General features: G+C 44.3%; 1 protein-coding gene across 1 annotated transcript in view; it reads left to right on the top strand.

Moving 5' to 3' along the window:
• Positions 1–2,703: 2,703 nt before the first annotated feature.
• The window catches only part of MKNK1 (MAPK interacting serine/threonine kinase 1), a 35,946-nt gene continuing 13,561 nt past the window's right edge, over positions 2,704–25,088 (top strand). The window contains exons 1-7 of the mRNA XM_065409205.1: positions 2,704–2,825; positions 6,679–6,741; positions 13,177–13,282; positions 18,662–18,763; positions 19,656–19,753; positions 21,604–21,683; positions 22,914–22,987. Coding sequence (XP_065265277.1) covers positions 2,820–2,825; positions 6,679–6,741; positions 13,177–13,282; positions 18,662–18,763; positions 19,656–19,753; positions 21,604–21,683; positions 22,914–22,987 — 529 coding nt within the window. The 5' untranslated portion in view covers positions 2,704–2,819. The remainder of the gene's footprint in view (positions 2,826–6,678; positions 6,742–13,176; positions 13,283–18,661; positions 18,764–19,655; positions 19,754–21,603; positions 21,684–22,913; positions 22,988–25,088) is intronic.

Genomic DNA, 25,088 nt, shown 5'->3' with positions numbered 1-25,088 from the left:
AGGCTGCCTCATTATTTATTTGTACTGTCCGAGCCCTTAGAAGCCCCAGTCACAGTCCAGCACCCCATTGTGCTAGGTTCTGTACAAACATAGAACCAAAAGACAATTCCTGCCCTTAGGAGTTTACAATCTAAGTATAAGACAAGAGACAATGGGTGGATACAAACACTGACAAGGGAGTACAAGGAAACAAAGAAACTATATGATCAAGATGACAGGCAGGGGTCTCTGCATGGCAGCAGCCTCACCATTGACAAGTTTTTTGTGGGCTTCACCACAAAGAAGAGTTTTAAGTAGGGTTTTGAAGGCGAATAATGAGTTGGTTTTGTGGATGCTTACGGGGCACTCTTGACAAGCACGAAGAGCAGTATGGGAGAAAGCACAAAGGTGCTTCTTTCAAAATGTAACCAGTGGGCCATGGAGGCTTGCATCATTGGCCAAACTGACCTCTGGATACTAAGTAGGAAAGCATACGTAAGGCGGGGAGTGAAGACAAGTAGCTTATGTTTGATGTGATACAGAAAAGGGAGCCAATGGTGAGGTCAAGGGGGGGGGGAGACATAAGTCAAAATGATAGGCTAAGAGCCCCTTACCCCCAGCATCCACTACAGACTCCTCCAGGAGCTACCTGTTGCTAGAAGCCCCAGAAATTCTTCCCCCCCTCCAAAAGAGAGCTTCAGCACTTCCTACCTATTGGTGCCAGGGGATGCTGTGAAGGCTAAAAGTCTAACTGGGTTCAAAAAAGAACTAGATGAGGTCATGGAGAATAGGTCCCTCAATAGCTATTAGTCAAGATGGTCAGGGCTGCAAGCAGGGCTGTCCTTACCCGTACGCAGCCGCGTAGGGCACCAGGAAATTTGGGGCACCAAATTTTCTGGTGCCCTGCGCAGCTGCATACTGCTCTAGCCCCTGCCCCACCTCTTCCCCAGGCTCCCCGCCCCTGCCCCGCCTCTTCCCACTCCTGCTTTGCCCCAGCCCTGCCCCCACTCCACCCCTTCCCCAAAACCCCTGCCCTGCTCCGCCTCTTCCCACCCCTGCTTTGCCCCAGCCCTGCCCCCACTCTACCCCTTCCCCAAAACCCCTGCCCTGCTCCGCCTCTTCCCACCCCTGCTTTGCCCCAGCCCTGCCCCCACTCCACCCCTTCCCCAAAACCCCTGCCCTGCTCCGCCTCTTCCCACCCCAGCCCCAGCCCTGCTCTGCCCCAGCCCCGCCTCTTCCCACCCCTGAAGACTGCAGCAGGGCAGTGGCGTAGCCAGCTTCTAAGAGGAGGGGGAGCAAACATAAAAAAGGTGCCCCCCCTTGGCTCCTCCTCTGGCCATGCCCCCTTGGCTCCTCCTCCGGCCGCTCCGCGCCCCCCCTTGGCTCCTCCTCCGGCCGCACCGCCCCTCCCCCCCCATGGCTCCTCCGGCCCTGCCGTGCCACCCCCGTTGCCCCCCCCCTCCGGCCGCAGCTGCCGGCCGCCATGCTGCGCCCCCCCGCTCCTCCGGCCGCGCCAGCCGCCCCCCCCATGGCAGCCGGCCGCGCTGCGGGCCGACAGCCTGCGCCCCCCCCCCTCGCTCCTCCGGCTGCGCTGCGGGCTGCCAGCCTGCGCCCCCTCCTCGCTCCTCCGGCCACGGCTGCCGGGCCGCGCTGCAGACCGCATGCCGCGCCCCCCCCCCCCCCACTCCTCCAGCCACTTTTGGAAAGGTGGGGGAAGCGGCTGCTTCCCCTGCACCCTGCTAGCTACACTACTGCAGCAAGGCCGGGCCTGCACGCACCGGTGACAGGAAGTGTAGGAACCTGGCCCCAGTTGCGCCGCTGGTGAGTGCTGGGGGCTGGTTCCCCCCTGAGCCAGCTCCTCCCCCCACGGAGGCCTGGGGCTATACCCCCCCTGTGCAGAGGCCTTGTGCCCCACGGGCGGACTGCATAGGGCCCCAGAATAGGTAGGGACGGCCCTGGCTGCAAGTCCATGCTGTAGGTGTCTCTAAACCTCTGAGTGCCAGAAGCTGGGACTGGACGACAGAGGATGGATGACTCGATAACTGGCCGGTTCTGTTCATTCCCTCTGGGGCACCTGGCAGTGGCCACTGTTGGCAGACAGGATACAGGGCTAGATGGGCCGTTGGCCTGACCCCGTACGGCTGTTACGTACTCCCTAGCAGAACTAGCCCCCCCGCCCACTATCCACAGCCCCACCCAGCTACCCCTGAGCCCCCCCCCATCCACAATCACGGCCTGACCCCATGGCCACGCAGCGCAGGGCGCGCTCACCAGTGGCTTAGGGTGAGAGGACAGGGCCCTGCGGAGCTGCCCAGCGACTGGTTAAAGGACGCGACCCACGCGGGGCAGAGGCGTCGTGCAGCCTTGGGGCCCCGTGGGGAGCGACCCCCCCACCACGGCTCTGTGCCGGGATGCCCCCCCGACTGTCCCTCATCTGCCAGCCCAGGGTAGTGGGGCCTGAGCAGTGCCCGAACCCCTGTCACCCCACTAGGCCCCACGGCCTGGGGGGCGTGGCTTCGATTGGCTCCGCCCCCAGGCTCTTTCCCTCCCGGAACCACTGCGCTTGCGCGCAGCTTCCGCACTCCCCTCCCCCCGCTCTCCGTCAGAGCGCCTTGACTTGAGCAATTCCCCCCCCACCACGCGCCGCCGCCAACGATTGCGTCTGCGCACGATTTCCCCGCCTGTCCGCGGTGCGCTTGCGCACATCTCCCCCCCCTTCCCCGACTTCCGCCAGTGGTCTCCGGTCCGCCATGCGCCTGCGCTAAGCTGCTTCCTCCCATCCCCCTCTGCGGCGCCCCTCACCCCGGCGAGGTGACTGAGCGGGACGTGCTCCGGCAGCGATGGAGGTAAGTGGGGGGGGGGCGCTCCGGAGCCCCTCAAAGCCTGGGGCCCCCGACCCTTATCCCCCATGGACCCCCGGTCCCTTCCCCCAGCCCTTATCCTCCACCCCCGCCCCTTATCCCCCATGGCCCCCGGGTCCCTTCCCCCGCCCCTTATCCTCCACCCCCGCCCCTTATCCCCAATGGACCCCGGGTCCCTTCCCCCAGCCCTTATCCTCCACCCCCGCCCCTTATCCCCCATGGCCCCCGGGTCCCTTCCTCCACCCCCGCCCCTTATCCCCCATGGCCCCCGGGTCCCTTCCTCCACCCCCGCCCCTTATCCCCCATGGCCCCCGGTCCCTTCCCCCGCCCCTTATCCTCCACCCCCGCCCCTTATCCCCAATGGACCCCGGTCCCTTCCCCCGCCCCTTATCCTCCACCCCCGCCCCTTATCCCCCATGGCCCCCGGGTCCCTTCCTCCACCCCCGCCCCTTATCCCCCATGGCCCCCGGGTCCCTTCCCCCGCCCCTTATCCTCCACCCCCGCCCCTTATCCCCAATGGACCCCGGGTCCCTTCCCCCAGCCCTTATCCTCCACCCCCGCACCTTATCCCCCATGGCCCCCGGGTCCCTTCCCCTGCCCCTTATCCTCCACCCCCGCACCTTATCCCCCATGGCCCCCGGGTCCCTTCCTCCACCCCTTATCCTCCACCCCCGCCCCTTATCCCCCATGGACCCCGGGTCCCTTCCCCCGCCCCTTATCCTCCACCCCCGCTCCTTATCCCCCATGGACCCCGGGTCCCTTCCCCCGCCCCTTATCCCCCATGGACCCCTTATCCTCCACCCCCACCCCTTATCCCCCATGGCCCCCGGGTCCCTTCCCCCGCCCCTTATCCTCCACCCCCGCCCCTTATCCCCAATGGACCCCGGTCCCTTCCCCCAGCCCTTATCCTCCACCCCCGCCCCTTATCCCCCATGGCCCCCGGGTCCCTTCCTCCGCCCCTTATCCCCCATGGCCCCCGGGTCCCTTCCTCCGCCCCTTATCCCCCATGGCCCCCGGGTCCCTTCCCCCGCCCCTTATCCTCCACCCCCAGCCCTTATCCCCCATGGCCCCCGGGTCCCTTCCCCCGCCCCTTATCCTCCACCCCCGCCCCTTATCCCCCATGGCCCCCGGGTCCCTTCCTCCACCCCTTATCCCCCATGGCCCCCGGGTCCCTTCCTCCACCCCCGCCCCTTATCCCCCATGGCCCCCGGGTCCCTTCCGCCGCCCCTTATCCTCCACCCCCGCCCCTTATCCCCCATGGCCCCCGGGTCCCTTCCCCCACCCCTTATCCACCATGGACCCCTTATCCTCCACCCCCACCCCTTATCCTCCACCCCCACCCCTTATACCCCATGGACCCCGGGTCCCTTCCCCCGCCCCTTATCCTCCACCCCCGCCCCTTATCCTCCATGGCCCCCGGGTCCCTTCCCCCGCCCCTTATCCTCCACCCCCACCCCTTATCCCCCATGGCCCCCGGGTCTCTTCCCCCGCCCCTTATCCCCCATGGCCCCCGGGTCCCTTCCCCCGCCCCTTATCCTCCACCCCCGCCCCTTATCCCCCATGGCCCCCGGGTCCCTTCTCCCGCCCCTTATCCTCCACCCCCGCCCCTTATCCCCCATGGCCCCCGGGTCCCTTCCCCCACCCCTTATCCCCCATGGACCCCTTATCCTCCACCCCCACCCCTTATCCTCCACTCCCACCCCTTATACCCCATGGACCCCGGGTCCCTTCCTCCACCCCTTATCCTCCACCCCCGCCCCTTATCCCCCATGGACCCCGGGGTCCCTTCCCCCACCCCTTATCCTCCACCCCCATATTGATTTCAATTACAACACAGAATACAAAGTGTACAGTGCTCACTTTATATGTATTTTTTATTACAAATATTTGCACTGTAAAGAACAAAAGAAACAGTATTTTTCAATTCACCTAATACAGTACTGTAGTGCAATCTGTTTATCATGAAAGTTGAACTTACAAATGTAGAAGTATGTACAAAAAAATAACTGCATTCAAAAATATAACAATGTAAAACTTTAGAGCCTACAAGTCCACTCAGTCCTACTTCTTGTTCAGCGAGTCCCTCAGACAAACAAGTTGGTTTATATTTGCAGGAGCTAATGCTGCCCGTTTCTTGTTTAGAAAGTCACCTGAAAGTGAAAACAGGCGTTCACATGGCACTGTTGTAACTGGTGTCGCAAGATATTTACGTGCCAGATATTCTAAAGATTCATATGTCCGTTTATGCTTCAACCACCATTCCAGAGGACATGCGTCTATGCTGATGACGGGTTCTGCTTGGTAACAAGCCAATGCAGTGCAGTCCGATGCACATTCATTTTCATCTGAGTCAGATGCCACCAGCAGAAGGTTGATTTTCTTTTTTGGTGGTTCGGGTTCTGTAGTTTCTGCATTGGAATGTGGCTCTTTTAAGACTTCTGAAAGCATGCTCCACACCTCGTCCCTCTCAGATTTTGGAAGGCACTTCAGATTCTTAAACCTTGGGTCGAGTGTTATAGTTATCTTTAGAAATCTCACATTGGTACCTTCTTTGCGTTTTGTCAGATCTGCACTGAAAGTGTTCTTAAAACGACCATGTGCGATAACATGAAATATGTGGCAGAATGCGGGTATAAAACAGAGCAGGAGACATACAATTCTCCCCCAAGGAGTTCAGTCACAAATTTAATTAATGCATTATTTTTTTAACGAGCGTCATCAGCACAGAAGCGGGTCCTCTGGAATGGTGGCCGAAGCATGAAGGGGCATATGAATGTTTAGCATATCTGGCACGTAAATATCTTGCAATGCTGGTTACAAAAGTGCCATGCGAATGCCTGTTCTCACTTTCAGATGACATTATAAATAAGAAGTGGGCAGCATTGTCTCCCATATATGGAAACAAACTGTTTTGTCTTAGCGATTGGCTGAACAAGGAGGAGGACTGAGTGGACTTGCGGGTGCTAAAGTTTTACATTGTTTTGTTTTTGAGTGCAGTTACATAACAAAAAAAAATCTACATTTGTAAATTGCACTTTCACAATAGAGATTGCACTACAGTACTTGTATGAGGTGAATTGAAAAATACTATTTCTATTGTTGTTTTTACAGTGCAAATATTTGTAATAAAAAATAATATAAAGTGAACCCTGTATACTTTATATTCTGTTATAATTGAAATCAATATATTTGAAAATGTAGAAAAACATCCAAAATATTTATAATAAATTTCAGTTTGTATTCTATTATTATTTAACAGTGTGATTAAAACTGCAATTAATTGCAATTCAGTTTTTTTAATTAATCGTACAAGTTAACTGCGATTAATCGACAGCCCTAATTTTAATCCTTGCTACTTGGAGTTCAGTATTTACTATATTTTTCTTCTATCTTAAAATTAAGAATTGCAAACCCTCTGAAACATGTTGAACGGCTGTTTAGTTTCAATGCAGGTATCTCTTAGAATTTTTACCAAATACTATCTTTTGTGTTCTTTTAAAGCAGTATAAGACGAATCACAGCAAATGCATGACGGAAACAGTATACTGTTAACAACTCCTGCATGGAAGTATGATACTATCTCAAAAGGCTGTTCAGTAGCCAAAACTTAGCCCTATCTACTCTGATGCTAGGAGCTCTTGTACATGTAATTTAAAACAATAGTGATTAAAATATTTTTATATTTCTGCTCAATTAAATGGCCTTAAAAGCTTTTTTCAAATAAAGAGATTACATGTAGAAGCTCATCTGAGTTTTTCAGTGTATGTTCTGATGACTGAGGAAGTAAGGAGTGCACTTTGACATTCTTCAAAAATAAGTTCTTCTTTATTCCTTCTAGATGCCAGATATTGTGAGGCAAAATAAAATTGCGGAACTGAAGAACTTCCTCTGTTCTTCTAAGGTAAAGCATATAGAGTATTAACGTCACTCTTACTGCTGACAAGTTTCCCATTATGTTTGATCCATGTGTCTTCACACTTGCATGCATTCTGAAGTTGTACATTCTCAGTTTTGGGGGAAAGCTTGTTCCAGTATGCAGACAGTTTTAGAACTCTTAATTTTAAAAGAAATATTTTAGCTAACTTTAAAAGCAGCCTTAAGAATTCTTCTGTCAACCTAGCTACCGCCTCTGGGGGAGATGGATTAACTACGGTGAGCCCGTCTTGTCACTGTAGTGAGTGGCTATTCCGAAATGCTACAGCAGCTCACAGCAGTGCCACTGTAATGGTTTAAGTGTAGACATAGCCAGAGCCTGTGCCTTACTGGAAAAATATTTTTGGCATTGCTGTAGTTCTGATTCTGTGGAAAGAATTCTGTAAATGAAAACAAGTTGTTGTAATATGAGAACTGGCTCAAAGGTAGCAAGTGTGTTTGTACACGTGATGTGGGCTACAGCTCGGATTAACTCTAACTGAGTAAAGACTTTGAAAAATACAAATTGCAGAAAAGGCATCATTAGTATCAGCATTGCAAAGTTTGAGCTGGCTTGTTAGTAAATTTAGACTTAATTTAAAAAAAAATACATTTCAGTACCATTTTGACTTTCTCCCAGTTCCAGCTTTGGGGGCTTTTAAAAAAAATTTTGGTGACTAAATTGCAAATGATTGGAACAAAATATATGAAATCTTGCTGGTTGGCCTTAACCTGAAAATTTTCAGCTCAGATACTAAATTAATACTCAGTTTTAAATATTAACTAGATTATTGATCAGCCATTATGACTCCATAGCTGAAAATTAGTTATGACAAAGGTAAAGTGGTGTTAGCTTGGTTACAAATTGTCAAATGTAAATGGCTATTTGGTATTGGTATTTCATTTCAATGCAAGTATTACTATCTATCGTTACTAGTTTATATACAAGCAAAACAAAGCTAGTAGTGGCTTTTACCTAAAATATCCAGTATTTTGAAAACTACAATATTTTAAACTCGAGGATTGTCAGAGAGGGACATTACATATTGTTTCAGAGTTACTCTACTGAAAATAATGGTAATTCTATTAGCGTGTTACTTTCAGGAACCTGTGTAATTTCTTGTCACTATGCTAATCTGAAATTGTTCCATCTATAGCAAGTCTAAACTCTGTCAGTGAATATTTGTCACTACTTACTGCTAAACTAAACCTCTTATTTTTTGTAAAGAACATTGAACTTTCATAATGTAAAACTATTGGAATATACAAATGATAGAATTTGTTTTTAGAAGAGGAGTCTAATTATGGTAAGGGAGAATTCCTTTACACCATAGAAAAGATCATTACTGCTCGATCGAGGCAGCATACCCTAAAGCATTCAAGATGGAGTTTAACATGGTTCACTCTTTCTAAAGAATCAGAATTAAAAGTACAGAAAGGTAATGCAAGGAAAAATCACTTTCTATCTTCTAGCACTTAGTAATTTACAACCAATAAATATTTTAACTATAGGTAGGGCTGTCTACACTACCACTTTTGTCGATGTAATTTATGTCACTCTGTGTTGTGAAAAAAACACCCCTCTGTGCGACACAGGTTACATCGACAAACGGCACTGGTGTGGATGATGCCACGTAGGCAGGAGAGCTTCTCCCATAGCCACCACCACTCGTGGAGGTGGTTTTATTATGTCGATGGGAGAGCTCTCTCCTGTCGGCATAGATAAGCTACACGTGCAATCTCACAGCGGTGCAGCTGCATTGGTACAGCTGTGCCGCTGTAAGCTCGCTAGTATAGACATGCCCTAAGTAAGGAAGTATGTTGTATAGCTTAACTTCCAGTAAGAGATATCATCATATATGATTTGAGGGAGTCTCTTAAGAGCAGGAAATAAACTACTTGTAGGTGCATGAAATTTTAAAAAGCAACCAAAAAGTCCACTTCCTAGAAAGCTTCCATCTCTGGTTATATTTGAGTAATAGGAAATTAGCTGACCAAATTAGAGTTTGATGATTCATTCTGAGATCATGAAGAGCGTTCCCTAAGCAATCAAATGGAGAAAAACATCATAATGCTAGTCTTTCATAAGTGGCTGTCAAAACTGACTTATCCTGTATATTTTTTCTGTAATTTAAAACAGTTCAACAACTTTCTGATTTGAGAATCAGAGAAATTGACTTGCTTAAGTCAAATTAAGTATTATTACTGTTGTCTTGTCTTTTTGAAATAACTCCTCTTGAGTTCCAAAATAACTTTATAACTTAATTCTTACTGAAACATGATGAAGACTGCTTATCAATGAGTCCTTATTTCCCTTGATCAGTAGCATTAAGCAGCCTTTCTTGTTAGGCCAACGTATTTACTTCTCTGAAGGAAACTGGAAAGGAGATGATCCTCAATGTATTAAGCAATTGATATGCCAGGGAACCCTTGCATGAAACTGACCCTCTCATATTTATTTTCTGCTGAATGAAACACTGGCTGCTGTTATGCCTTTCTCATCCTTAATATTGATTTGCAGTTGAGTGCAGCCAGGTCACTGGTTTTCCCCTCCCCTCCCCTCCCCCCCTCCCCCCCAATAAACAAACTTAATAGTTTTCAGTGTTCTTTTTAAGTTGCCTCAAGTCTTGCTTGTTGCCCTTGCTAACTGACTTATTGTATTATCTTGTGCAAGTCACTTAACCTTACTTTGTTTGCCTCTTTACCTGGCCAATAGAAATAATTACCCTTGCCTACCTGGCTGGTATTCTGAACACTTTTAAAAAGCTGTATAAATGCCTATGTTAATATAGATATATTTCCGCTACAGAAAAATCAGTGGCGATAAATTTTGTGGTAAAAGTACATGACCTTCTCCCAAGAGGAAATTTAAATTTTAAAAGCGGCAAATATTTTGTCCTATATTCCACTGTGTTCTCTAACAGCGTTCCAATAGTTATCATGGAGAAGTAACAACAGATCTGAGATGGGAGGAATCCATTTAAAAAATCAATCTGTGCTAGCCTGAAAAGTGTGAGATTGACCCATTGTGAGAGGACTTGACTCTCCATGCCACAGAAACCCCATGGTTACCTTGCAAGAGAGGTGGGTAGCTGAGCAGCGATAGGGTTGGCCTCTCCATTCAGTGTACACTTGGAAGATGGGCGATCAAAGGCAGTGTGGAGGCCATTGCAGAGGAAGTGTAGAGGGCAGGCCACTGGACTCATTCTTATGCTGATTAAGTACAGTAACTCCTCGCTTAATGTTGTAGTTATGTTCCTGAAAAATGTGACTTTAAGTGAAACGATGTTAAGCGAATCCAGTTTCCCCATAAGAATTAATGTAAATGCGGGGGGGTTAGGTTCCAGGGAATTTTTTTTCACCAGACAAAAAACTATATTATATATATGTATACACAATATAAGTTTTAAACAAACAATTTAATACTGTACACAGCAATGGTGATTGTGAAGCTTGGTTGAGGTGGCGAAGTCAGAGGGTGGAAGAGGGTGGGATATTTCCCAGGGAATGCCTTACTGCTAAATGATGAACTAGCACTCAGCTGAGCCCTCAAGGGTTAACCCATTATTGTTATTGTAGCCTCACACTCTACAAGGAGCATGAATGGAGGGAGGGGAGACAGCATGGCAGACAGAGACACACACCCTGTGTGTGGGGGAGAGGTAGAGATGTGCATTGCCCCTTTAAGTATGCTGACATCACACTCTAAGTACATTGCCTTTAAAAAGATCAGGAAGTTGAGACAGCAGCTGCGGCCAGCTCTCTCTGTCCAGTGCCCTGTTGTGTCTCCCCCCTGCTCTACATGGAGAAGGGGTAAGCGGGGGAGGAGTAGGGGTAAGGGGAACGCCCTGAAATTAGCCCCCCTCTTTCCCCTTCCCTTGCATAGCAAGAAGGAGGCTTCGGGGAGCAGTTCCAAGGCAGAGGGCAGGAGCAGCACATGGCAGTGGGGGGAGGGACAGCTGAACTGCCGGCAATTGATCGCCTGTTGGGCAGCTGATGCACAGGGATCTTAAGGGAGCGGGGAGCTGATGGGGGGGCTGCCAGTCCACCCTGGTTCCAAGCCCCCACCAACTAGCTGCAATGGGCTGCTCTTCCTGCAAGCAGTGGACAAAGCAGGCGGCTGCCAAACAATGTTATAAGGGAGCATTACACAACTTTAAACGAGCCTGTTCCCTAATTGATCAGCAACGTAACAACGAACACCGTTAACCGGGACGACTTTAAGTGAGGAGTTGCTGTAGCTCAAACCCCCCTGCAGCCGGGGTCACTAGACTTCATTAACGGCCATGGCTGCGCTGGATTGCAGCTGGCCATGGTAGATTTTATCACATTTATCTTTTCACGGAGCCAGATTAGTCAGACTTCATGTAGATTTTCAGAATTTCATCCCCAAATATATTAGTCTTACATTTTGTCAGGAATGTATGTGGTATGGGATCTTTTTCTGGCTCATTTTTCATCGTGCTGTTTAGGTCACCAGTGTCCAACACTAACTATGATAGCGGAGGCACTCCCTACACCACCCACAGGCAATTTTAATTACTAGAGTGATTTGTCAAATTATTAATATAGATAAGTGAACAGTAGCCATGCCTTTTCTTTGACAGAATTTGAAACGCGTATCTTCCCTCCTTCTGTGTATTTTTGAATCCTACCCTATGTTGCAACAATTGACTTGATTGGAGAAAGAGACATGATTTAACACAGTGCTGTAATGAATAATATGTTTTTCACTCTGAACCAGTTCCTCTCTCTACATTTGGCAGCCTGTAATGCACTGTGCTTAAGCGTTTTCACAAGTGTTTGTAACAAAGTAGCATTGTTCTTCTGTGACTTCACCCGGTTAGCGTGTTCCAGCAAGATCAACACCTGCTAAGCAAGTCCTATTTGGCTGACACTTGCAATTGTGGCTTATGTAGGTAAGTTTCTGGGAAGTCAGGGTCTTGGCTGAAAATTTCTGAGAGATTTAATTCTGGATGCCCAAAGTTAGGCTCCTCAGTGTCAAAATATGGCTTGACTTTCAAAAGTGCTGAGCCCAAATAACAGCGGTGGAATTCTGTGGGAGTTGCAAGTTGTTTAGCATCTTGTTGAAAATCAGGCCACTTCTATTCAGGTGCCTAGTTTTGGATTTTAGTCTAGCTGTATGCAAACTGGCTTGAAAATGTTTGGCCTCTGTAAACAAACCAAAATCCCAAGAAGAAAAGTTTTTATTATATTTAGAATGCTTGGACTACTCTACTAGGGAGGGCCACCTGCTTGGTGCTTATTAGCCAGCAGAAACAGGATATGAATTTTTAAGCCCTGGCTAGAAAAAGTCTTAAGGATCTTAGTGAGTTGCAGTTCTGGAAGGGAGTCTTCTCACTTGTTTCCACTGGTTACCTGTGACTATAGTGAAATTCTATTGTCCAATGTATTGTCGTGCTTTTTTAACTACTTACCTCAGTGGGCTGAGTGTGTTGTGCCAGCTATTTGTTCTCTGAATTGGCTTTTGATTTATTTCCAGGTGAAATTCAGAACATTGGTTATAATCTATGAAACTCCAAAGAGTCTGGCTCCAGATTACTATTTGTATTCCTCTCTTTCTCTCAATGCCTTGCCATGACAGTTGTTATCTGGGACTATTTTACTGTTGGTTGCTAGGGATAAATTGTTGCACATTGGTGGCTCTGCTTTTCACTAGAAGATCCCTAGCTTCACTCTCATGGTCTGTCAGAGCCTTCCAGATTGGTTGCAATGTATGTCTTTATATGGTTATTTTGGAGACTCTTGTGCCTGTCACCAGGGCATTTTCAAATGGGAGGTGGAGTGTGTGATTCTCATTAATAATTATCCCTTGATGCTATGGCAATTGGAATATAACGTTAGGACTCCACTTAATTGTTTTATCAGTAATGTAAGGAATGTGCCGAGAGTGCAGGACTGATCCTCAACTGGTATAAATGGTTGTAGCTCCATTGAAGATAATGGAGCTATGGCAGTTTTGTGTCAGCTGAGGCGCTGCCCCAGAGTATGCGAAGGTTGTCTTTCTGACTCTTGGCTTTCTCATTTGTACATGTCTATGGAGAGTGAGAAGTTGTACTCCTAATCTAAACAAGATAGTAAATTTCCTTGGGGGAAGTTGGCTTTGTGCTTGAGGATTGGCCGAAGACTCGGGAGATCTGTGTTCAGTTCCCTGGGTCGGTCACTGATTTCATGTGCAGTTCATTTAAGCTCACTGTGCATTAGCTCCCCATCTGTAAACTGGGAATACAGTCTCTTTCTGCCTTGCTTATTTTTGGATTGCAGGGTCTCCTCCTGCTGTGTGTCTGTACAGAACCTAGAGTAACAGGACCCCGATCTCTGGAGCCTTTAGGCACTATTGTAATATAAATAACAAAGGTAAATGATTTGTGACTCTGAATATGCTTTTTTTTTTTCTTTTTAGTTACAAAATAATCCTACTTCAGCAAGTCCTGTTTTTGAATCAAATGGTAATCAGCCTGTCTACCCAAACTCCCTTCTTCCAGTGAAGTCAATCCAACACAGACCAGGTATCCACTTTTTATCTCTCAAGTTCTTATGCTGGTGTCCATTGCTGTAGTACCCAATTACCTCCCCCCTCCCCCCCTCCCCCCCCCGGATTTAAAAGAGATAATTATATATCCCTGTCTTTCCAACCCCGGTGATTAGAATTAAGGCTTTTTTGGTTTGGGTTTTTTGCATGTGTGAGAGAGGAGTACTTACTTGTGGGGAAACTATGTCAACAGTTAGGTTTCACTGCGTCCAGAACTTAATGCACAACTATGGTCATTTTTACCTTTTCTGGTAGTGTGTTCTGTGTTCTTGTTCCCACCTCTCTGAAATTCTGTCTTCGGCACCCATGAGTGCTGTTCTTGTCAATGGATTCCTTGATCCAGTGGAACGTAAGTGTTGTAGGAGGCCATAGTTGTGGAAGGAGAAGGCTTTTCTCATGTATCCAGGACCTATCCCATGGAGGACTTTAAATATTGTATGTATTTAACATTGGCTCTAATACTAAGTAAGCTTACCTGTGTGTAGACACTTACTAGGGATGTAAAAGGTTAACCAGTAAGCATCAGTCTTATCGGTTAACACACCTTAACCGTTAACCCCGGGCCAGCCGGCTGGCCTGCCAACCCTAGCACTTACTAGAGCAGCAGTACTTGAGGCTCAGGCAGAATTGCTGCTACAAAATGTATTCTCCCCTTAGCTTGCTCCATTGTCCCTTGATATTACACCTAAGGAGGAGAGCTTCACCTCTTTGGCTCCAATGAGAGCTGCAATGCCTAGACCCAACAGAAGGGAAAATGAGAGTTTGAACCATAGCTTCTCTCAGATTCTGTCATCTCTTGTCAGCAGTGGGCATAGTATGTCTTTGTTTTCACTGTTGACAGAAGGCCTGAGAGTGCTCCAGCTGAAGTCAGTGGAAGAATTCCCATTGATTTCAGTGGAAGCAGGAACTAGTCTATACTGTAGACGGGGTTTAAAAAGTCCTCTTACTGGTGAGTAAGAAATTTTTTTGGTTGAAAGTTGTTAGCTTCTGCTGAAACTAAATAAATTCTAGCCTTTGTGGCTAAGTGTTGTGTAGGTGTTTCAAGTCTAACCTGTATGTAGGAGTGGCCAGTATGTCATACCAGTGGTCCAGCTAGTTCAGCATCCTGGCATTGACTGTGGCCAATACCAGCTACTTCATTGGAACCCTCCAGTAGGCAGCTGTGGGATATCCTGCCCCCAGAAGTTTCCTTTTAACCTTGATAGAGGCTGACATATGCTCTGAAGCATGTGTCTGTATGTCTTACAAAATTTATCCACATAAATGCTAAATCCTTTTTTAATCCTGCTAAATCCACAGGCTAATTGTGTGTTGTATGGAAAAGTGTTTGCTTTTATCAGTTTTGACTTTTTCTCTGAATGTCGCCTCATATTATGAGAGAAAGTAAATCCGGAACTTGTGTTCACACTATCTATTCTGCTATTTTTTATATACTTATTATTTGTCTACTTTCTAAGGTAAACAATCCCACTCTTTTTTCAATCTCTCTTTATATACATTTGTCCATGCTCCTTATCATTCTTGTCAACAATCTCTGAACCCTCTCTGTAGTTCTGCTGTATCCTTTTTGAGATGAGTCTGCAAGAAGAGAACACCGTAATGCGGAGGAGGGCATACCTTTGACTTATTATTTTCTATCCCATTCCATTTGCATCCTAACATTTTGGGTTTATTTGTTTTTTTTTTGACTACTGCTGCACATTAAGCAGACTGGGTCTTTATTGAGCTATCTGCAGTGATGCCCAGAGTTCTTTCTAAATTAACTACTAACTCAGTGTAAATTATTCCCTCCAAGGCATATAACTTTGCATTTATCAACAGTGAATTTCATCTCCCATTATGTTGTCCTCTCATCTAGCTTGGTTAGGTCCCTCTGAAGTGCCTCATTCATCTGATGTTGACTAGTCTGGGTTTTGTTAGTGGTGAAGCACTGAAGTGACAAAATTCACAGTTGCCAAATCATTAATTTATATAGTAAACACCAGGCCTAGTATAGAACTTTTTTTTGGCACCCTGAGGTTAACTTCTTGCTGTGATGAAAACTAATTTCTTCTGTTTTTCATTTCTTAACCAGTCTATAAACAATCTAGGCAAACTCCCAATAGGCAATTTTTTGTGTACTTGACTGGAAAATGGCTGGTTATTTTTACTCACCCATTACTCTATCAAGAGGTCAAATATTCTGCTAAAAATGACAGTTTAAAAAAACGAGTGAATGAATACACTCACTGTATTAACTTAGCATTCGTGTTCTAGACCAGCGGTTCTCAAACTTCCTTGCACCATGACCCCCTTCTGACAACAAAAATTACTACACTACCCCAGGAGGGGGCACCGAAGACTGAGCCCCACCGCCCTGGGCGGGGGAGGGGCCAAAGCTGATGAAGCCCTGGACAGGGGGCATGTAACCTTAGCCCTGGGCAGTGGAGCTTGGGCTTCAGATTTGCTAGGGCCCAGGGCCCACACCAGCCTTGGCGACCCCATTAAAATGGGGTTGCAACCCACTGTTTGAGAACCGCTGTTCTAGAACCTCCAATACCAGGCCCAGGATCAACTGCTGGGAAGATGGGGGAGTCATGTCTGTGGGAGAAGGTTAAACCTCTGAAACCGTAATATAAAATTACCATTAATTGGGTGACAGAGTTGACTGTTCCCATTAAACTATCCAGTTTTACTAGTGTAAAGGCTTGTTCTTGTTAACACTTACTCCAAAGAAGTTGCTGGGATAAAGGAGTTTTCTCATGTCATTCAAGTTGCTACTGGGGCCTAAGCATAGAAGTGGTTTATCAAAACAGAGTGACTAATGAGAACAAAACTGCAATGAGCTTCCTCCTTGCTTAAAGTTTCAACAGAAAAGGAAACTAGGTGTCATCATACAGAGGTATCCTGATCAGATCACAGGCAGAACAAAAAGCTAATTAACAAATCTTGCGTCCCTGTTTGTGCACAAATTTAGTACAGAACGCAAGTTGGAAATGTCAACTTTTCACTAATTCAACTTGCATTTAAATGACTAGTTTACTTTCTGGTGTGAGGAACCATCTCTTTGAAGCTTAGGTTTTAGTCTCATTGCGGTGTATCTAAAGTAACATTGATCAGAAGATGAGACTGAAAGATGAAAGTCAGATATTAGGAATGGCAATATACAAAAACCTGTAGGAGAACACTTCAACCTCCCTGGACACACAATAGCAGATTTAAAGGTAGCCATCCTGCAGCAAAAAAAACCTTCAGGACCAGACTTCAAAGAGAAACTGCTGAGCTTCAGTTCATCTGCAAATCTGATACCATCAGCTCAAGATTAAACAAAGACTGAATGGCTAGCCAACTACAAAAGCAGTTTCTCCTCCCTAGGTGTTCACACCTCAACTGCTAGAAGAGGGCCTCATCCTCCCTGATTGAACTAACCTCGTTATCTCTAGACTGATTCTTGCCTGCATATTTATACCTGCCTCTGGACATTTCCACCACATGCGTCTGACGAAGTGGGTATTCACCCACGAAAGCTTATGCTCCAATACTTCTGTTAGTCTATAAGGTGCCACAGGACACTCTGTCGCTTTTTACAGATCCAGACTAACACGGCTACCCCTCTGATGCTTGAAAGATGATTGTGGCTTTGAGTGATGCATTAAGTATTTCAATGAGTGACATTAAAGGGACACAGATTTTTCACCAATTTCCAAATCACTCTAGTCTGAAAATTTTGTACACAACATATGGCAGTTATAAGTGACTCCCATAATTACTATCACTGAAAGGTGTTGGCAGGAAAAATGCTTTTCTCTGTATTCCATCTTATTTTGTGCCTTTGACAGCACTTTGTGTAATCTGTCTTACTCTTAACTTGCATAGCTTCTTATTCTGAAAAGACCTTTACAAACATCACTGGAGAGCAGAAAAACCCTTATTTTAAAATCAATAATAATTCAAAAGATGTATTATTTAGTGGGTGCTTCATTAGAAACTGGAGCCTTTTTAAAAATTGGTTAATTAAGAAAAAAAAGATTTAAGTTGATAAGATCCCCTTAACATCTACTCTGCTTCCTTTTGCCAGTATGCTCAGAATGTTACCTGCTACAGGGATTTCTGTTTTCTGTGGCACAACACAGCAGTATGTTATGTTTTAAAAAAAAAAAAAAAAAAAAAAGTAAAACAGTGAATTATTTGCATTTCATTCTTTAGGAATCCTACCTACAAGAATTCTGGAAAATGGTTGACAAGGTTATGGCAAAACAGTGCTTAACTGTTTGAACACTGATTTTAGCTAGCATGGTATCTGTCAGCATGGATAGTCATGATTAGAGGCGTGGAAAAGCTTACACATGCAGAGATATTGAAAAGATTAGGCCTGTTTAGAGAGGAGACTAATAAAAGGGTCATGATACAAAAGGGAAATCTGATGCTCCTAGTTACCCATTCCTATAGTACAAGAACAAGAGGATGTGGGGTTTTTTTGTACACAATGCAAATTAATGGCAGAGAGTGAGTGAGGTTATTGAGTCCAAACAAGGGCATAATAAGAAGGTAATGAGGACTAGACACTGATAGGGATAAAATCCACAGTTACATAACATGAGAACAAAATATATAAAGGGTATGAACACTTGTGTTTCAGGGCATAAGCAAACCACTGATCTGTGTTTAGAAAGAAACATCCCCTATGGACAGGTTATTGTGTAATTGTTTGTTATGGCTTGCACATGTCTGTGAAGCATGTCCACACTCAGAGCTGGGGAATGAGCTGAAATGGAACAGTAGTCAGATTTGGTATGCTAATGGTCTTGTTTACAAGTCTAGTCTACGTTCCTCCATTTTCCCCACCAGTCTGAGACTCTGTGCCTTCCTGTTCCTCGACTCTCCCAATTGCTGCTATGGGAACCCCTTTTCTTTTTAAACAAAAGGACTTGGAAAAAGTATAAAAAACGTTGTAGCTCTCTGCCAACACCTGTGTACTTGCACTGAATTCTGCTAACCCCCGGGATCTTTGTTAGGTGATGGTAGCATGCAGGTGGCTCTTGCAGCAGTCTGAGCAGTGCTGCTCGCAGGGCTGACTTAGTATACACCGTGGTAGCAGGAATAGGAGCTACTTTCACAGTAGATGCATGATAATTGCTTGTATTTCTGCCTTGTATTTCTGTCCTACTTATCAAACCAGCACTACTTCGTGTGCATGTTTAATTAGCATCCAAATTCTTTTTTGCTTTCTTCTGATTTTGGTGGAGAGATGTCCGCCTATAATGATGAAGAAAAGCAGTGAACATTTAGGATAGTTTAAGAGCACACATGCAACCCCTGTTGATTTCCTCCTAACTTAGGGTAGGTTTGTTTAAGCTGCCTTTGTTCTGCCACACAGAGATGGTCAGCAGTCAGCCTCTCACCATAGTAGATAACGGCAAAAAGAAAAAGAAAAAAAGGAGGACCAGAGCCACAGACCATCTCCCAGGGAAGTTTGAAGGTTGGTGTCAATTTGCAGTGTCTCTGATTTATAATGTCTGTGTCCTCTTGGCCCCTTTCAATTTTCTAAGCAAAATAATTGCTGTTCGCCAGTGCAGTGAAAATTAACACTGCTTCATCTTTTATTTCTTCATGACTTGTTTTCTTCAGTTCCTTTATTCCTTATAGTGAGCTCTTTGCCTTTGTATTTCCATTGTAAATTTGTTTTTAGAATAGGCAAGGTGCAGAACATCTAAACAAGTGTTTATTTTTTAGAATATTTGCATACAAACTGTTTCTGTTAAGTAACATGTACCTGCAAATGTAAACCATTTTAGAACAGCTCAATGTAACTGAACTGGTCAATTTAAAAAAACACCTGCGGAAAATAGCACTGAGTGAAAACCAAAAACTCGAGGTAGTTACCCTAAATATCATTTTAGCTTTAATATTTAAACTTCAGGAGGTATTTATTCTATAGATTTCTAAACCTAGAGCATTTTCTGATTAAGAAATGATGAAACATTTTCCTCTTTAGAAAATCAGCCCTCGGTTTTCAATCTTTGAATCCCTAATTAGGTAAGATACTGAGAACATAGGGAAAGTAGTTGAGATTCCAGCATTCATTGAGTTAGAAACACTTTCTAATATTAATAGGATTGCTGTTTCACTCTTACAAGGAAATCCATTCCCGTGTTGTTTGGGTGGTGATCAGAACAGATAAAAATTGAAGTGTAAGTAAAGCTGATGCATCTAAGTGAAAATGCTGCATAAATGCAACTTCCCCAGTTTATTACCAAGGGAGTTCTCATAGTTGCCGTCGTATTAGGGCTGCTCATCAAAACAGTAGCTTGTCTTTACAATTCACCAAAATACTTCTGCTAATGTTTGCTTTGTGCTGATTTTTCTGGCAGACTTGTACAAGCTGACTGCTGAGCTCCTTGGTGAGGGAGCATATGCCAAGGTTCAAGGTGCTGTTAGTCTGCAAAATGGGCAAGAATATGCAGTAAAAGTAAGTATAAAATTCAAGGAGGGAGTGTTTTCATTTGTGTCTGCATATCTTATTCCTCACACTGAATCAGTGATAGAGTACCTGCAATAATTGAGTAAGGAATATGGAGGGCTCTTTATTTAAAAAAACAACCAAAACCCAAAACGGTCAGTTCTGGTGATAAGTAGCATTGATAGACATTCTGTACCATGCCCTCTGGAACGAACTGAAGTATTTTAGCAGTGGACAGAGTTCACACAAAATAATATACCCTATAATGGTTAGACCTCCCTGTCTTTTCCTTTCCATCCTATTTTCAATGGAATTCTAACAGCTGGTGTTTTAATTTATAAAAGTGGAGGCAAAAGGTCCATCGGAAGCATTTTTCTTCAACTTGTTTGAATAGCTTGTCATCTGCCACATTGCTTCTATATTTCTGATTGGCAAGTAGTCCAAGGTGGCCTATTAAATAGCTATGAGCTTTTGACAGAGCAGCTCAGTGTACAGAATCAAAGGGGTAGCCGTGTTAGTCTGGATCTGTAAAAGCAGCAAAGAGTCCTGTGGCACCTTATAGACTAACAGACGTATAGGAGCATGAGCTTTCTTGGGTGAATACCCACTTCTTCGGATGCATCCGAAGAAGTGGGTATTCACCCACGAAAGCTCATGCTCCTATACATCTGTTAGTCTATAAGATGCCACAGGACTCTTCAGTGTACAGAGTGCACCACTAACCACTATAGTTACATTTACTGCTGTTTCCCATTCAACGTGTAGGAAATACCTTGGTAAAGATAAATGCTATGATGCAACAAACTCTTTAATGGCACCAACCTTGGAATTATAGAGTATTTGCGACCAGCTTTTAAAAAGAAACATTTTGTGCTTGTAGTTTTGAGGCAGCGATTAATTGCAAGTGTAAGTGATAATATCTAGACATCTCACTACCTGATTGTCTAAACACTATATCACTTGTGACATAATATTGGAGAGACAAAAATGGAAGCTGTTTTGAAGCCTCTTTAAAAATCTGGCCCTGTAGATACTGAAAGTCTTTATCATTTGAATTGTTGAGGTTAAAAACTGAGACTAGAGCATTAACAATTTTATGAATAAACTACATTAAGGTACATACCTCACCAGTAATATTAGCTTCTGAGCTTTCCTTTTTTATGGGTGAATTTTGTGCTTGTGAAAGTGAGAAACTGTAATATTGGATATAGCCAGTGATAGAACCTGTAGCTACTTCACAAGCTTCCAGCCCACACATCTATCATTTAATTGCAACTTTTTTGTAACACCCTTGCTTTTCCAGTCCTCACCCTTTTGTTTTTCCCCCTGAGCAGTGCCTGAAGTGCAGAATTGTATTGCAGCTTCCTGGTATTGATGAACAGGTCTGGTTCTCAGACATGTGAACGCATCACACTTGGCAAAGTTATTGAATTAATTAACCAACTCTCATCTTGCAATGAAGTCAAAACTGTGTCATTAGATTCCTGTAATAACCAATTCCTCTCTTTTGATTGCGAGATTTGAGTCATGCCATAAAACTCTTTCTTGTAAAAACTCAAAAGGATTTCCTTTTCTGGCCACTTAAAATTAAAATGTGGTAATTGGGTTTTGAATGTCCCTTTTTCTCCTCTTTTCCAGTTCTTAGATTGCCCTCATTACTGTAGTATCTGAATGCCTTCCCGTGCTGCATTAAGTGCTGTGACGAATGCCTTCACATGTGAAATTAGACAAGCCATGGATGTTTCCCTGTGACAGGGCATGACTGGGATTTGAACCCAGGACCTCCTGAACCCAAAGCCAGAACTGTATATGCGGGCCACAGAGCCATGTTTAAATATAGATTCCAATTCTTTTAACAGATAATTGAGAAAAATACCGGACACAGTCGGAGTCGTGTTTTTCGTGAAGTAGAAACATTGTATCAATGTCAGGGTAACAAGTAAGTATTGCTTACTTTCGTCTTTAGCAGGTGTCTCTCAGAACTGGTGGTGTAGGAAGGGACAGAAGTGCATTTTTCTCCTTCATATCCATTTTAATTTAGCCTTAATGTTTTGGGTGTGTAACTCACATGCCTACTACATTTTATTTGAAAGTTTAAGAAAATATTGGGAGGGAAAAATGAAATTTTAAAACTTATTGGGAGCCAGATCAGCATGGAGGTAATATGCTTGAATGTTAAATGGCTTTCATTCCAATAATTTATTTATTAAAAGTCCCATATTTGTCTGAAAAGACCTTAGATACCATTATCTCAATATTTGCAGTGTTCCTTATTGTTTACTTGTTCTGCAGCAGGATTACACTCCACTGTGGCAGGCTCTGGACAAACACATTTAACCATGGAAATACTGTAGGGATGGAGATAATGTTGTTACCAAAGGCAATTGAAAGAATGACCACCTCATTAAGCATCATTTTCATACTGCCTGGTGTTACAACTGCTTTTGTAAGGCCATTTCTAAAACAACCGGTAGAACTTGTTAGATTCTTTGAGGGATGTATCATTGTATCTCCATTTCTGGTATGCACCTAACAATTCATGTGCATCCAATACGTAAGTGATTAAAAAATGAAACTTTAATGACAACGTGCAAAGTATGAATTTCATATTTACTTAAATGCAGACTGACCTTGCGTTGTAATTCTTAAGGCAACAAGGGATGTTTATACTTTCTGCCGCAATGAACACAACCTAGCTAAGCAACACTTAGTTGTGACCTGTTGGTTATCACACTGAGCCCAAAGTCTACCAGACAGATGTTGCTGTCTCCTTCAAACAGTGTTAAGTTCCACTCAATGACTTATAGGGGAGAAGAATGGCGAGTAATTATTGTTGTTCTTGCCTTCAGGACAGACATGCTGTTCCAAATTATTAACTGCAAACTATTACAGCTCATTTTTCTCTGTTACCATTCAGCTGTTCTCTTTTGATAACCCTGCCTGCATAGAAGACTGCTTTATTTTTCAGTTATGTCAAATTTAAGTAGTGGAATCTGACCTGTGTAAGGTGAACATACAATTTTTTTTAATCCCACAGGCTACAAAAATAACCTATTTCCCAATTAGTATTTTCATTTTTTGGTTACTTCTAGCACTTCATATTTTTAGCATATAAAGAAATATTTAACACACTTTTTCCATTGTTTGCTTGTTTTATTTTCTCTTTAAGGAACATTTTGGAGTTAATAGAATTTTTTGAAGATGACACAAGGTATTACCTTGTCTTTGAGAAATTGCGAGGAGGTATTGTACATCATATTTGTGAATTTTTATTAAGAGTTAGCTTGATCTGTCATTGCTTCAGTGTTTTAAAGAGATCTCTTCAAAACAGAGGATGAAGGATTTATTTTAAATGCATGATAAGGTGCATATTGATGTAGCTGATCATACATTTATAAATCTTCTGCTTTATAGTTAAATAATGAAATGTTCAACTTTGTTAGGCTGGAAGATTTGGAGTATAATTATCAAGTCAAATAGTCTCAATAGGGAAAGGGGGAAAATAGGATGAAATTTCAGAAATGTTTTGCATGATCTTAGCAGATACAGACACCTCCGGATGTCACATTGTCAGGCTGTCACATTGTCACAGCACTCTCTTTGGCAGCATTTTACCTCCTAATAATATGATGTAGCTATTCAGTGACTTATTATTTTTCTGGAAAGCTATGGGGAGCTGTTGCAAATAATACTTTGCTTCTGGCTTATGACACTGAATTGTAACAGCTTGCTTATGAGTCTTTTGAGGGCTTGTCCAATTAAGCATGCTTGGGCACTGGTTTTCAGCAACATGGAAACTAATGGGTTAGTAAGGAGGGTGTCTTAACCACCTCACAAGGGAGTGGGCTTTCTGCCATTGCTAGTCAGACAGTGCTAGGGGTATCGGTGTTCATCCACGTTTTTTTCTTTAGCAAAACACTAGATACAAATTTTCCCTTGAAACATCAGTAGTAATGACATATTTCAAAAAGTAACCTGCTTCTCTTGTCCTTTTAAAATGCTGAATGATAATGTCCCAAAACTCCATGATGTTGAATTGTCTTTTGCAGGAATTGCAGTCTTCCCATATGAGTTTAACTAAATAAGGCTTATCTCAAATAGAAGATGGGAACAGTCTTACATTAAGTTCATGCTTTGAAAGCATGAGGCCCCTTTCTGTCTGCCTCCCTCCTTCCATGCTCTTCCCAAATAACTTGTAACCCATTTTATCAGAGTGTAATAAAGGGGCTGTGTGTATAGCTCCTGTATCAGTTGGGTGTGTGTGTGTGGGTGGGTGTACTTATGAATTATAAGAGGGGCTCTCTCCTTCAGCCCACCTCCCCAGCTGAGGCTGGGATCTGAACTCGGTGTCTATGTGTAAGCTTTATATCTGTGTATTGAAACTAGTACCATTGAAACGCACTTGAAATAATGTGAGTTAGGGGTGAAGCTCTAATTTCCTGTGCCTGACATGCAACACTACATATACTCCATCAGATACTGGTTTTGTCCTCAGCAGCGTGTCTGGCACCTCTGACTATAATTTGGTTTATGTGCAAGGTTGTATTCAGCTCCCACATCACTTTGCAAATATATTTGTATGGGACTCCATTGCCCGAGCTATGTGGCTGTGCAGTTAGCCAGAGGGTTGCATAACTTGCACGTTCCCATTGCAGTCATGCCTTACTATAACCGGGTAATTGGTTAAACACACTCTCCAACTATCACTAATCTCTTTGCCCCAGAGCTTTTAAACAAAATGTCTAAATTGCTTATGTTTCAATCTAGCTTTTTTTTTGCTTAATTTACATGATTAACCCACTTGAATGTGGAACAAGATTGACTTTAAAGTACATATCATTCATTCCAGAGCATCCTAAAGGTCTTCTCTCTCCATTCCCAAAAGTCCCTTTTGAACAAATGATACAGTATACATAACAAATTTTATCAGCGATGATGCTGATGATAGAAAAATGGGGAAATTATAAAAATGAAGAGGACAGGTCACTGATACGGAACGACCTGGATCTCTTGGTAAACTGGGCGCAAGCAAACAGATGTGCATTTTAGTACGTCTAAATGTAAATGTATACATCTAAGAACAAAACATGGAGGCCATACTTACAGGATGGGGGACTCTATCCACCACAGCCCCCAAATCTTTTTCAGGGGTCATTGTAATCAGCTGAGCACAAATTCCCAGTGTGACGCTGTGGCCAAAAGAGCTATTGCAATCCTGGGATGAATAAACGGGAATCTCGCAAAGGAGTAGAAAGGTTATTTTATGTCTGGTTTTGGCACTAGTACGGGTTGCCACTATGCAAAAGTGGCAGCAGCTGCCTGATGGATAAATATGGGGGAACAT

This window comes from Emys orbicularis, chromosome 8 (assembly GCF_028017835.1).
Source record: "Emys orbicularis isolate rEmyOrb1 chromosome 8, rEmyOrb1.hap1, whole genome shotgun sequence".
NCBI classification, from domain to species: domain Eukaryota; kingdom Metazoa; phylum Chordata; order Testudines; family Emydidae; genus Emys; species Emys orbicularis.
Note: the sequence above shows the minus strand (reverse complement) of the source record. Positions and strands in the feature narration are given on the sequence as shown.